We start from the raw sequence: 13633 nt of genomic DNA on the forward strand, positions 1-13633 counted from the left end.
TGGTCTTAAAATTGTTGTGTTCTTTGCATTTTGTGGAAACGTGTAACTTGTTTTTAACTCCTCTTCTCTTCTAATTCTCATTTATTATTAAAAAAAAGGTCATGTTAAAAAATGTAAGTAAAATATTTAAGGGTTTTTATACCAATAAATGTAATATGTGTAGAAATAAAGTAATCATGTTTTGTACTTGTTGGTGTTGGTGTTGGTGTTGGTGGTGGGGTGGAGTTGGATGTCAGCACATCATTTGGTGAGAAACTGTAACACATATGCTGATGACGGTGCCAGTTCTTAAACCTATAAAAGACTAAGTCCAAAGTGAGAGTGATTGTTCCATTAGTGTACTGCAGCCCTTAAAGGTAAGCTCTCCTATCACTTGACTCAGTTAATGGCAATTTTACCTTAAATAGAATAGTATGTGACATACAGTCGATACAGTTGATTTTTATAATTTTGTCATTATATGATCCAGATTTCTAATGTGTAATAGCATTCTTCCTTTGCAGCTCCCCCACTGTTCTGTTCCCTAAAGTGACGATGGCAGCCTTAGTAACAGGCCTGATCCCCATTCTGAGGACAGCAGTGGATGCCACCACCACCTACAAGTGCCGCTCCCTGTGGTTTGGCTTCCTCTGCATCCGCCTTGTGATCCTCTTCCTTGCTGAGCTGCCCTTCACCAAACTGGATGCCGACTTCTTCTGCAACGGCACCAGAGACAGCCTCTGCACCAGAGACTGTTTTAACAGACACTTCCATAAGCCCATGTTGGCGGCCTGGAACTTCATCTTTGTCCTGGCTATCGTCTCCGTCCTCCTCATGGAGCTGTTCACCTCCTACCTCCGGTCAGCGGCTCAGAAAAGGAGCGCCAAGGCGAACCCAGATGTGGAGCTGCAGGATCAGGCTGCAGCCAGCGACTACATGGGCAGAGTGAGCATTGATCTCCACAAAGACAGAGGCGCCGTGGGCTTCTACCTGCTCAGCGTTTTTCTGCGCATTCTGATCGAAGGCTGGTTTGTGTATGTTCTGCTTTGTTGGAACCTGCCAGCCCTGAATAGTGGTCCATATGAATGCTCCACAAACATCTGCTCAGAGTTACATGTGTGTGTTGTGAGGGCTGCCCCAGAGAAGCGCATGTCTATTTATGCTTTGTGCTCTGTCTCTGGCATAATTATTGTATTTTCTATTTTGTTTTGCATCTACTCCATTGTTCACTACCTTTGAAACCTTTAAACATATACTTATTATTGTGTTATTGTGCATTAAATATGTATTATTATTATTATTTTATGCTTCCAAGCCTTTTACATGAGCCTTTGTTTTGTAATGATACTTATTCTTTGAGCTGTATTTTGCTGACACCAGAAGCACTGGGTGTTAGCTGCATGATGGTGTTCCTGAATCAGGTTTTTCTTGTGTGTTTTGGTTAGTGCACGAACACAAACTCTGCCACACAAACAATGTGAAATATACACCCATATTTACTGTATACTGTCAGTGTCACTGTATACAGCAGTTTTTATGTTCCACTAAAAATAACACAAACAGTGAGGAGTAAGTTCAGTGGGACGTCCTATATTACATTATTTACACGGGGAAATTTAGCCTTTGTGACTTAATTAACTTCCAATAACAGGATAAAAAGGGACTAAGGTTGATGTGTGTTCTTCAGTGAGATGGACTTCCTGTTGCTGTGCTTCATGGTGTAGAGCAGTGCTGCACCGGCGTCAGTCAGAGACTGGTGGGAGGAGGACAATTAAAGAAAGAAGCTCAGCCAAATGTGCAGCAGAGTTTAGCAAAAAGCAATATATTTTAAAATGGATTACCTGTGAGTCTGAAATAACAGATTTTCTCTGGAAAAAAAAATATTATAAGTGCGGGGGGATTTAACACAAGGCAACACATCCAATAAAAACACAGACAAAACTCACCCGTGTGAAGTTATGAATGTTGTTGTATATTGGCTCCATGGTTTTAACCCATTCCTGGTATGTCTGTTGATCTTCCACACTGCAATCATGCTCTCTGCAAACAGAACAACAGTAAAGTGGTTACAGCTCATTAATTCCACTTACATTGCATTGCTAATTAACCAAGAGTGCCCCACAACTGCAGCTAATATGACCTCTGGTGGACTCCATCCATCTTTATTCCATAAGCATCATCCAAGGCCGTAGCACAGCGTATTATTCCGCTGTCCATACTCACATTGCTCTCTCAATCAGCATCCTCTGCTGCTCTCCTTCCCTGCTGGCTTCGAGGAAGCGTCCTCTGACAGCCAGAGCAGCGCTTGCCTGTGACGAGTTGAGCTGAATTATGGCCAGCGACAGAGAGGACAGGGCCGCCGAGCTGAGAAGAAGGGTCAGACCGCTGTCATAGGAGTGCTTCTCAACATTTACAGCTTCAGCCTTGCCATTATATTACAGCACAGGGGCTGCTTTGTATCTGCTCCGACAATTAAATGCATGACCTTCATTCAGTATATGAAGCAGGCAGACTGGGTTGAGTGATCGGTTTGCTGTGAATAAAAAAAACTTCTTTATATGGTGCTATCATTTCTGCACCAAAGCTCCAGTATCACAGCAACCAGTCTGCTTTTCAAAGCCACTCTGCCTAAAGCTTCAATGAGATGGCATGAAATAATACTTCTAATCAATGGCTGTCCTGAGGGTGAGAGTGCTTTGTTGATTGAAGATAATGACTTGTTTAAGCTGATGAGGCGTCCATAGGGATGCAAATAGCTCAGAGCAGCGGTGGTGTACATGAGGACAACTGAAGAGTAAATGAGGGGCTGTGATTACAGAGACATCAGTATCACCTGTCGTCAGTTACATCTCGATCTGCGGTTAACACTCTGAGCATCAATTGCCCGTTCCTGTGCCTGTATCTGATCTGCAGCTGGATAGACACACGGCTGCCAGGAACCGGTGCTGACACTGAAAATACAACAGAAAGAAAATCACTCTCATATTTCTTTTTTTTTTAACTGTATGTAAACAGAGGACACATGGTTTTTGGAGCATTTCAAGGTCCTGGTATATATATATATATATATATATATTTATTATTATTTTGAAATACTTTAATAATTGCTTAAGCTCCCCAGAGCGCCACACACCAGTGAGTGCACTGGAGGTAATGTGGGTAAAGTGCCTTGTCCTTGGGCAAGGCACTTTACCCACATTACCCCACATTACCTCCACATAACAATGACTAGGGAGGAGTTGGGATCGAACCACCAACCTTCCGGTTATTGGACAACCCTGCTTTACCACTGAACCACTGCTGCCCAATGTGTAGGCTTTGCATCATTCACTAGCATTCACTGGGAGAATTTACAGCTTTAATTACCATCAACACTGAATGGACATCAGTACAAAACCTTGTATTTTCTCCCCCTTTCATTTTCTAACTTGCAGACCAATAATACTTCTTGGCAGGTTCAGTTGTAGTGTGACATATCCAGATGGACACATTCCTGTCCAAGAATATGAAAGTGGAAAAACATGGACTAGCAGCTTTTTTACAGGGTCCTTTTTGTTACATTTCCTTTGTTAGATGCTGTTTTCAGATGTGATGACTCACTTCACAATGTTGCTTCTCTTGCAGTGATCTCAAATCAAGACGTAAGGTTCTTCTTGGTTGGGCAACAACAGAAATCGCCACATCTTGCAATGTTCTCAAGACGCTGGCAGCATTTGCCACTTGTGATATTTCGAAAGAAATGTTGTGGGCTACAACTACAAACTGAAGCTGGGAAGATAAATGAGCCAGAGTCTTTTCCTCACCTTCTGTGTCTTGCTCGTTAGGTCCAAACTGGAAGGTGATCTCTGTGTCTGGGTTTACGTTCCCCACCTCTCGGGTCCCTTTGTGTCCGGCCTCCCTCTCTCCCCTCATTTGCCTGCAGCAACGAACATGAGTCAGTGCTGAGTCCTTTATATGTGCCAAGAGATGAAGCAAATGTGCAGAACAGAACTTACAGTGATTTGGGCAGCAATAGTGTTACAGCACAGTGTGTAGCTATGGTCCTGTTTTCAATAATCTGCTCAAACTCTGGGTGTAGTCTTTTGGGACTGGATATTACCACCTAGAAACAAAGAGGACAAATATGAGGAATGAAAAAATCTGAGGGGGGAACTGGTTAAAAAAATATCTGACTCCAATAAATAGTGTCACACTGGTTCTTACTTTCCCTCCAGTGCGATCAGCGAGTCGTCCCAGCTCCTCCAGCCTGCAGTCTGTTCCTTCTATGGACAGCACAGACACTGTCACACTAATTAAAGAGGGAGATTTCAGAGTGACCTCCATCACAGCACATCACAGTCCTCCACCTTTCATGAATGGTGCTTCAAATATTTAAACCTCTGTGTCTGTGAGTTAAATTACTGTCTGCATATCAATTTAATATATATACTCCTACACTACTTGTTGAATCTGATTTGGAGGTAAGTACTGACCCCTGATGAGCAGCATACTCCCCCAGCTCCTGGTAGAAAATGGTGGATGAGAGGAGGGTCCGAGCATCGTTATCCTCCACTTCTAAATTCCCCAGCTCTGTGTTGGCCTTCCCATCTGTACAGATAATCACCTTAAAGATCAGCAGGGATAGCAAATCAGGATTGTTTAGGAAGAACTAAAATATAAGTGGTAACTATACAAAGCATTTGCATATTTATTATGTTTTGAATACCTCTGAGCCTGGCTGTCTGGAAGCCATTGCGATTGCAAGGAGAGCAGCCGGACCGAGAGCTGTGGTTCCACTCGCAGATAAACTTCCAACAAAAACAACAGCGTACATAAACATATAATAATGCATGTGTGCATACCTGTGTCTCTTTTATTAAAATAATTGAGCAGACACTAATTGCTGTTTTTTTCTTACCCCATAACTTGTCTCTGTAAGTGCTCCTTGGTCTGTGAAAGTGGAGGTGGGCGGGCCAAACCTGCTGCAACCTCTTTCAGGTAGTTGCTTTCAATCAGCTCAGCACCACTCAGAAGCCGTGATGTGAAACTGTCATATCCATGCATGGTCACCTGGTGATGATGATTACAATCAAGTGAGAAGGATTTAAAAAAAGAGAGGGGTGTGGGGTGTGCATCTCTGCAATCGTGTGATGTACCTGATGGTTGAACGTGATGAGGCCCACTCGTGTGTGAGGCTGCTGCTCACTCAGTCTCTGGACACACTGTAGCACAGCTTCCTGGACAAACTGGTTTGAATACAGTAACTGTTATCACCAGCCGCTCCTTGATAGCATCGGTCGTTGCTGCGATGTTCCATGTTACTATTATCCTCTGCACACAATTGCAACATAAAAAAAAAATTACCTGGAGACGAGATCTGTGGATAAAATACTCCCCCTCTGACACCTTGAAACAAAAGAGAAACTGCAGTTTGTATTGATGATACAACAACAAGGCCTCTTGACACTAAGGGTGTCCGTGTGTGTTCCACGCACCATGGATGTGATGCTCATAGAGCCTGAGATGTCGATGCAGAAGAGCAGCAACGCATCAGCATCACACAGGGGCTTTTCTTCAGGATTGAGCCAAAAGAGGCCATCCTGGTAACCGCTGAGGGGAGGCTCCAGTAAACTGGCTGACTCCTTCAAATCCCCAGACTGACAGAAGTAACACACTTTAACCTGCAGAACAAACAAGTCAGCATCAATCCAAACAATCCAGTCACCATTTGTTTCATCATGTGGGACTGTCTCCAGGACTTTATTAAGCATGCTGTATCATTAGTGGTTAGTTTACATTCGTCATTAATGATGTAATTACCACATTGTCATAGCAGGTGTCCAGCACAGAGCCACACTGGGAGCAGCAGGTGGGTTCTCCATGCACGTGTTGCACTGCAAAGAAACAGATGACGTCATAATGACCACATGGATCATCAGTCAACAGACATTTATGGTAATCATAAGAAAGAAAAGTTTCTGACCTCCTTCCTCTGAGAGTAATTTTCCTAAACTGACAAGAACCACATTAGGGTTCCCTGGGAGATGGTCCTTATCTGCTGAGTGTGGGAAAAGAACATGAACATTAACTAGAAACAGTTTTATTGGTGATTAACGGTCATAATTACCTTCAGTAGCAGGAGACGGGGCTGGTGTTGGAACTGAGGAAGCTTTCTCAGAGGATGACGGAGATGAGTGGGATTGGGGTAAGACCACAATGTACTCTGGGATTAATTTCATGAACTCAGGCCTTGGAGGGAGGGGTGGAGCTGTGGATAACGATGAGTGCATAAGGATCTGTGAGCAACTACTTGATTTTATTAACACAAACAGGTGTGTCAAATCATAAAAGATAAGTCTTTTACCCTGAGCTGGCACAGCACCAGTAACAGTGGGCAGCTTCACCTCCCCTCCGGTGCCTTCTGGTGTACTGTAAGAGTAGTTTGGGTCCCAGGGATGTTGGTTTAAATCTGGTTCATCTTTGGGCAGGTCATAGGTGAAGTTCTCACTGTTGGTGTCTGGTAAAGGGAGGGGCTGTTTGTGAGAAGAGGACTGGCCAGCGCCTGCAGATCTTATGTGTGGTGGGAGAAGAGCTGGGTAAAGACAGGGGAAGTCATTTTTTCAAATGCTGAGGTACATGGGATCATAAGAAAACATTCAACTGGATGCCAAACACACGTCCAAGGGTGCAAGATGCATCAAATATGAATATGTTTTTATCATTATCGGGCCAGAGACGGCAGTATAAGGGATATACAGTGAGTCATAGTTCATATACAATGTCATTGACATATATAATGTTAATTATTAACTGTACCTGTCTTTCGAGGGGGCATTGTCGGTAGAGTTAGAGTTCTGGAAGAAGCTTTATTGTGAAACTCTGCATTTTCATAGAGGGGGATGAGCTTTGTTACCTTCTTCACCTCCCTGCTCTTTTCCAACTCCTCAATGATCTTTGGAGGAGATATTGTTTGAATGGTTTGTGCAGAGTTTGTTGGAGGAGGAGGAGGAGGAGGGGTGCGAGGTCGGATCCAGTTAATGGGAGGAAGGAGAGCTAAAAAGCAGGGAAATAAAAATAAAAATAAAGTAAACACAGAGGCTTTTAACTAGAAACCGGTTTTCAGCAATAAAAACAACTGGTGCAGCGTGACCTTTCTGCTGTGACTCAGGTGGCAGATGTGTTTTACAGAGAAACATGTGAATGTAAGTATTCCTCTAAGATAGACAGGAGAGGTTGTCGTGTGTGTCACTGATTGCATAATACATAATGGTACTTAACCAATCAGTCACCCAGAAAGCTTTGATGAATGGGAAGCATCCACCTACATACATCTCCAGTCCTTTGTTGTTTAAAGCATTTAGGTGGCTTTTCTTTTGTGGTTTAAATCTTCCAAATTAATTGTCACTTTCATGGTTTCCTATATTTTCCATAATTTCCTAAGCGTGGAGAATGTCAGGAGGTGAGAGACGCAGCAGAAAGTAACAGCTTTCATGGATTATTTTCTAACCAGTGACTCATCAGAGACATCACAGTGCTAAGAACTCTCGTTCTTATTAACAGCTGAATTAATATTATTATTTTAGTGGAATCGGGGGGAAAAAAAACACATCATATGACTTTTGATGTTGTTGATGAGGGTGAAATCACACCTGAGCGTTTAATGTTGTTGGCTTTGGGTCGCTGGGCGTCCTTCTGACTTGATGATGGCGGAACATAAACAAACCCACAAGCAAATTCCATTGTGAGTCTTCCTGCCAGCAACAGAGACGCAACACTTTAACAGATCACAACACTAGTTTGTTAGTAAAGGAAACTTAATCAACATACTGCAGCTAACATGAAAACAGACGCACAATTTAAATACACAGTACTCACATATGTACAGTCCTCTGAAGGCGCAGAATAACCGCGCAATCCTCCTCGATGCTACAAACAGCGCCTGTGCGTCCTGTCACTCACTAGTTGTGTATGAGACATCTTGAATAACTGGTTCCTTTCTTCAAGTACTCTCTGTCATACCAGTGTGTGTGTGTGTGTGTGTGTGAGGTCAGGTGGTTACAGTCAGATATTTGTCACAGATTGCCCAACTCTGGTTAAACATTTCATGAATGTAAATACAAAGGGTGGATGAAACAGAGCCTAACAGGTGAATGGGGGCTGTAAAATGTCAAAGGTCGCCTGATCGATTGATAGAGATGATAGCACTTCAAAGTAAAAGTCTTCAGGCAACTGAAATACATAATACATGATGTATGTATGTGCCTTTAAAGATTATTTGTTTGAATATGTTCTATTAGTTTACATTTTATTTTACATTAAATTATATATACGGTACATATTAACATGCAGGTTTCAGATCTATAACTCAGATTTATGACATTTTTTTTTGTAATTTTTTGGTCCACAGCAATCATGTTGGTGATGATGTGATCAATAATCAATACAAACAAAACAACAGTGCTTGGAATAAATATCTGCATATGTTATTAATTGAGTTTTAAATGTGGCAACACGATGGATTAGAGCAAAAAAAATTGTACTTTTATTTTGAAAATCCATTATTTTCATTAAAGTAAACATTAACCTTGCGTGCACACACCATTGTAAACCTGTGCTTGGGTAAACGTCGCCTAATATTATCAGTGACCTAATGACTCAGACATGATGGCTGTAAATAAATATCTCCTCCTTGTTTCGTCCTAACACACACACACACACCTGCATGCAAACACACACATCCACGTTCAGCACAAACAGTACATTCTAGTCTTTGATAAGTTAATTCATATTGCAGGAGTACTCAGAACAAGTAGGTTAGAATATTAAGGCCTCAACATGTTTCAAAAAATGGCGGCGAACAGGTCATGTCTGACGCTCAGAATCAGTGTGACGCTCAATGTTAATAACTGTTATCCTCAGAACTCGCTGAACTCTTTGTGAGGAATGAGTTCAGGTCATAACAGACAGTGTGACATCACTCCACAACTTCTGCATAGTTGGCCGGGTAGAAGCCCTCCTTCCCTCCGCTCAGCACTCCTCGACACCAGCCTTGGTCGTCCTCCTCTTCAACCTTCAGGAACACCTCGCCTGAAAACAACAGTCACAGTGTAGCCGACATTAAAGCGACCATATTCTGCTTATGTCTAGTTTGTCATCACTTCAGAGGCACTGGCTGTATTTCTGTCCTCCCTTGGCACTCCTTCTGTTGATGTTTTCTGTCGGTTGTAATGTCATATGAAAATCTCGCTTTAACGCTGAGAACAAAGTGACGTCACCACTTCACACTTTCTATGTCACCTGCTTTAAAGGACAGCTCGTCACCCTCCTCTCCTGCGTAGTCGTACAGAGCTCGCACCTTCACACCTCCGATCATCACACTAAGAGGAGACATGCAAAAACAGCATAGACACTTATTGTTCACTTCTCCCTTAGTTTTGTCCCTTTATATATTTATTTAACATATCATTACATAACAACAACACAACACTGTACTTACGGCCGGCTTTCCTGTCCTTTTTTGTCTCTCTTCTTTCTCTTTAGCTTCTTTACTGGAGGGACCCACTCCTAAAGGAACGAGGAAATACGTGAATAAATATTCACAAATGCTTTTAAGTGTCTTTTTAAGGAACATCATACCTCGATCTTTGGCCAATCAGTTGGCATGCCGGGACCGTGATTGTGTTTCCACCATTTGAGGTCATCTTGATCATTGATTGACATCAGAGTGTTGTGAAGTTCACTGTAAACCGCCTTCACACTGATGCAACAATACACAACACATGGCTCGTGTTAACCCAGTAATTTGGACTTTGTACACAGTGGCGCCCGAGGTGATGGCTCACCTCTCGTTGTTGGTGACATCCAGGTGTCTGTGGATGGAGAGGAAGGCTTGCTTCAGAAAGCTGATCCTCTTCCTCTCCTCCTCCTGCGACTGCTCAAAGATGGCTTCCATCTCCTCCATGTAGCGTGGCGTGTAGGAAGACACATCCTCCAGCATTTTCTCATACCGATCTCTAGCCTGCAGAGAAACCATTTCATGATGAAAGGTTGTGTATCCTCTCCCCCGAAAGAACCTCCGCTGTGTTTCTTTAATGCACAATCTAATATGTATAAATCATCCGGCGCTCTCCGCTGTTCCCATGCTGGGCTCCATAAACACAGAGCAGGCTAACAATAACACATCCCCATACAAGGGAAAGACTTGGAACAGAAACTTGATGCTGGGACTCATGTTTAGAGCCCATAGTTTCCTCAACTGAATAAATATCACCACATGTAGAAGCCCAACCAAACTTTGTTGCAATGTGGCATGTTTAACTGGTGATGCATCCCTCAGACGTGTCTCCTAACCTTTTCCTTCTCCTCTGTGGCCTTCTCTCTGACCTCTGCGATCTTTTGCTTTTTCTCTGGACTCATCTCGGTGTTTTCGTTTGCTTGCTTCTCCTTGTCCAGAGCTGCTTGCTCCGTTTGACAGGACTTATGGAACGAAGCTCGGACCTTCTCCAGCTGTGCAGAACAAACATACAAAAAATGTTGTTGGAAAAAGCTTGTCCACATGTTTGCAGAGCGTTAGTGGAGGAGATTGAAACCACTTTCATGTATGTCCAGTAAACAGGCTGTTTAGTTTTGTTTAACTAGACAAGAAACATGGTGTAAGGTGAGTAAGTTGACTGGACCTTCACTAGCTTTTTGGACCATGGCTTCTGAGCACGTGAAAAACTTGTCTTGTTTTCGTGGCTCTCCCTGAACCCACAGAAGAGTTTCTTTGGAAAGATCTCCTTCTGCCAGGTCTTAACCCGCTCCCCTTCCTCTGTAATGAGCGACTGGGAGATGGAGGAATGGAGGGCAGACAAGCGTTCTGTGGAGGTGAAGAAACACTGCCACGCCTTCATAAGGGAGCCATAAAGTGGCCCTGGGGATGCAGTGGGGGGGGGAGAAAAAAACAGAGACAGAGGAATGAAATAACACAGAGCGAGGGGGTGAGTCATGAAACCAATAAAGAAGTAATGACCTCCATTTGTCCATTGGAAATTTCAAACAAACACAGATGCTATCATTTATTAAAAATCAAGAACTTGATGAGTGCTGAAATGTTGAAAACGGTCTGTGAGCTCAGGGTTGTTCCTCATTTTTCAGCTTCTCACACTCACGTGAATCAACTATAGACTTCCACTTGCTGCTCCACTGGCTGAGCTGCTGGGCGTACTGCTTCTCTACCTTGGCTCTCTCCACGAAGCAGGCCACAATGTCATTACAGGCCTGGAAGGACTGTTCAGTTCGGTGCACTGTACGTACATAATTCCCTGGCTGAGAGGAGGAAAGATGGTGATGATATGCAAAAAAAAAAAAAAAAAAAAAAACCACACACGCACATGCAGCTGATGTGATGGATTAATAGTGGGTGTTGATTATAAATAGAATCCTCACCATCCAGAAGCTCTGTTTCCTGGGATCCTCCGGTGGCTCTTTGGGAAGACTTGCCATCATTGGGTCTGTCTCAGAAAGCAAAAGAGATGTGCTTGTGTTATAGTTGCTAAACTGGTTATGATACACAACAAGCATAAGACAGTGTTTCTGTTTGGCAGGCAAATGACATTCATTACCATGCAAAGGGTTGGACGTCTACAGCGTGTAATGTGAAGACAGAGACTTTCTCATAAACAGTTCCGTCCCTCCTGTACGGCAGACGTGTCTGACAGCAAGTAATTGGCGGTTGAAACCTTGCACTGCGTGTGTCGCTGAGCATACAGACATCACAACTTAGATGAGGTGTTATTTACACTGTACAATACACACATATCCCCTCATTCCCCCCCCCAACTCTTCTGCATGAGTAAGGGGAGTGTCGCTCCAGTGGCAGACTGGAATTCACAGGGGTGGGATCTGACAGCAGGAATAGAACAGCTGCTCTAGCATTCTTCCTGTTGCCTTCCCAAAATAAACAGCAGGGAAAGGTCATCTTTCCCTTTGCTCTGACTAATACTAGGCCTATCAGAACCAACCGTCTCCCCACTCCGACTCCTTCTGTTCATTCAGTCCAGAGATCAAGACCATATTCTCAGATTGCTAATCTGGCTGCAAATATAAGATTGCAATAGAATAAAGTGTTGCACAGCATGAGGCAGATGCATGCACACACATGCAAAAGCACGGTTGCATTCAGGCCTATTTCTGTCTGGGTAACTTGTTGACACATCGCTGGCTTAGTAATATGACAGTGAGTAACCACACCTCATCACAAGACTGAGCATGACCGAGAGTCAGACTCATGTAGGACGTGGATGTTTGTCTCAGCTAACCAGCTTTAACAGGCTGAAGTTATTATAGTTACTTTTTTGGTTAAAAACAAAAACAAGCTAGCACGATTACATTGAAGCAGCTCAGCCTTTCATTTTTTCACACATTCATAGGGTGTTTTAACTCTTAGAGCTTCATTCTCAAGCAAAAAACAAAAAACAAAAGTGGCAGCAGAGCAGTCATGCCTGGAAGCAACCCGCACTTACATTTCTCTCTGAATCACCAATGATTACTCAAGTGACCACTTGTTACTGTAGTTCAAGGGCTGCTGAGGATTTGTCTCCATGTCTGTCTCCCCTCTCCCAGTGTGCCTCTCCTAGTCTAACACATGCGTCTCTCCCTCTCCTCCCTCACTGACCCAATTTTCCCTTGGCATTTAAAGTTACACACACACACACATCTCAAAGTGGGTGTGAGACACAATCCAGGAGAGGGAAAATATTAAACAAATCAGAGCATTTGCATGGTAATCATACTCTGATGCTAATTGGCTTCAGGGCAAAAAAAAGGAGGAGGAAACTTACCTTTCGTGCTCTCCTCCCACGTCAGCTGTAATTCTAGTTTGCCGTCATACCAGGATGAACTCTTCTTCCTCTTTTTTTCTTTCTCTTCCTTTACTTTAACCCCATCCTCATTTGCTGGTTTAACTCTCTGGTTAGCTCTTCTAGCTCTCTATGACTATCCCCCTCTCACTTTCTCCTCACTCTGTTATTAGAAAAACAGCTGGAAGAATCCCCCTCCTTTCTCTCTCCCTGCTCCGTCCCTCCCTCTGTCTCTCTCAATATGGTGCTAATGAGATGCTGAACTTTCATTTTGACTGTCACAGAATCATGTCAGTGTTGCACACCTTCATGTGAGCTTATTAGTGTGCGTGTGTGACAGTACAGCCCGGGTGGGGTCTTGTTAACTGCCACATTAGACCTGTGCTCCTCTGTGACCTCCTGTCCTCTCTGGTGGTCAGGCCTAGAAAGACAGTACAGTATGCAGCATGTTGACCCCACCCCCACACCCCCCAAGCCACTCTACACACACCCCCCAAGCCACTCTACACACACCCCACCCACTACACACACACACACACTGTTTACTTATCCTGTGCTGTACTCTTCTGGATACAAGCCAGCAGTTAAAGGAGAATGCCAGTGCCATCCAGGGTTACAGTCTATTTACTGCTCTCACTGAACACTTGGAAGACACACACTAAACACAGTATTGACAGCTGTAGAACAAAATTACAACTCTACTATTATATTTGTAATCTCTATTTTGGTCTCTACCATTCCCTAAAGGAGATTGAGCGCCACAATGTTAACCATAACCAGAATTTAAGCTTTTTGCTGACATAGAATTTAATAACAGAGCGGTTGTTCACAATCAG

The 13633-nt window shown here is 43.3% G+C and overlaps 3 protein-coding genes across 9 annotated transcripts; 1 reads left to right on the forward strand and 2 right to left on the reverse strand.

The window, feature by feature from the left end:
* Positions 1-534: 534 nt before the first annotated feature.
* On the forward strand, positions 535-1218 carry gjz1 (gap junction protein zeta 1). The gene has a single exon (XM_028408690.1). The coding sequence runs from the start codon at positions 535-537 to the stop codon at positions 1216-1218; it is 684 nt and encodes a 227-aa protein (XP_028264491.1).
* A 239-nt stretch (positions 1219-1457) lies between these two features.
* LOC114437418 (circularly permutated Ras protein 1-like) lies at positions 1458-8283 on the reverse strand. 4 transcript variants are annotated; one of them, XM_028408085.1, is made up of 21 exons: positions 7834-8283; positions 7608-7705; positions 6775-7011; positions 6323-6550; positions 6086-6226; positions 5942-6016; positions 5779-5852; positions 5454-5639; positions 5323-5364; positions 5115-5204; positions 4877-5028; positions 4685-4766; positions 4452-4582; positions 4183-4267; positions 3975-4081; positions 3783-3895; positions 2813-2930; positions 2203-2343; positions 1926-2019; positions 1821-1847; positions 1458-1732 (listed from the first exon to the last, which is right to left on the reverse strand). In XM_028408085.1, the coding sequence occupies exons 2-21, from the start codon at positions 7696-7698 to the stop codon at positions 1643-1645; spliced, it is 2304 nt and encodes a 767-aa protein (XP_028263886.1). In that variant the 5' UTR covers positions 7699-7705; positions 7834-8283; the 3' UTR covers positions 1458-1642. The 4 variants fall into 4 exon arrangements, with proteins under 4 accessions (XP_028263886.1, XP_028263888.1, XP_028263884.1 ...); XM_028408087.1 differs by having other exon boundaries at positions 5942-6013; positions 7608-7709; XM_028408083.1 differs by having other exon boundaries at positions 7608-7709.
* Positions 8284-8477: 194 nt separating this feature from the next.
* On the reverse strand, positions 8478-12978 carry LOC114437419 (protein kinase C and casein kinase substrate in neurons protein 2-like). 4 transcript variants are annotated; one of them, XM_028408089.1, is made up of 11 exons: positions 12780-12978; positions 11562-11696; positions 11386-11450; positions 11109-11265; positions 10635-10870; positions 10309-10464; positions 9801-9976; positions 9595-9715; positions 9455-9522; positions 9256-9335; positions 8478-9045 (listed from the first exon to the last, which is right to left on the reverse strand). In XM_028408089.1, the coding sequence occupies exons 3-11, from the start codon at positions 11443-11445 to the stop codon at positions 8933-8935; spliced, it is 1167 nt and encodes a 388-aa protein (XP_028263890.1). In that variant the 5' UTR covers positions 11446-11450; positions 11562-11696; positions 12780-12978; the 3' UTR covers positions 8478-8932. The 4 variants fall into 4 exon arrangements, with proteins under 4 accessions (XP_028263890.1, XP_028263891.1, XP_028263892.1 ...); XM_028408090.1 differs by lacking the exon at positions 12780-12978 and adding an exon at positions 12462-12611; XM_028408091.1 differs by lacking the exon at positions 11562-11696.
* Between the last annotated feature and the right edge of the window lie 655 nt (positions 12979-13633).

This window comes from Parambassis ranga, chromosome 6, assembly GCF_900634625.1.
Source record: "Parambassis ranga chromosome 6, fParRan2.1, whole genome shotgun sequence".
Taxonomy (NCBI): Eukaryota; Metazoa; Chordata; class Actinopteri; family Ambassidae; genus Parambassis; species Parambassis ranga.

Excerpts from the sequence above, each read along its gene's own strand:
- gjz1 (XM_028408690.1), top strand. The coding sequence starts at position 535 with ATGGCAGCCTTAGTAACAGGCCTGATCCCCATTCTGAGGACAGCAGTG.
- LOC114437418 (XM_028408085.1), bottom strand. The coding sequence starts at position 7,698 with ATGGAATTTGCTTGTGGGTTTGTTTATGTTCCGCCATCATCAAGTCAG. Across the intron at positions 5,029-5,114 it reads TCATCACGTTCAACCATCAG|GTGACCATGCATGGATATGA; the intron begins GTACATCACACG and ends CATCATCACCAG. Across the intron at positions 2,931-3,782 it reads TAACGAGCAAGACACAGAAG|TGTCAGCACCGGTTCCTGGC; the intron begins GTGAGGAAAAGA and ends TTGTATTTTCAG.
- LOC114437419 (XM_028408091.1), bottom strand. The coding sequence starts at position 11,445 with ATGATGGCAAGTCTTCCCAAAGAGCCACCGGAGGATCCCAGGAAACAG. Across the intron at positions 11,266-11,385 it reads GGAAACAGAGCTTCTGGATG|CCAGGGAATTATGTACGTAC; the intron begins GTGAGGATTCTA and ends TCCTCCTCTCAG. Across the intron at positions 9,523-9,594 it reads CTGATTGGCCAAAGATCGAG|GAGTGGGTCCCTCCAGTAAA; the intron begins GTATGATGTTCC and ends TCGTTCCTTTAG.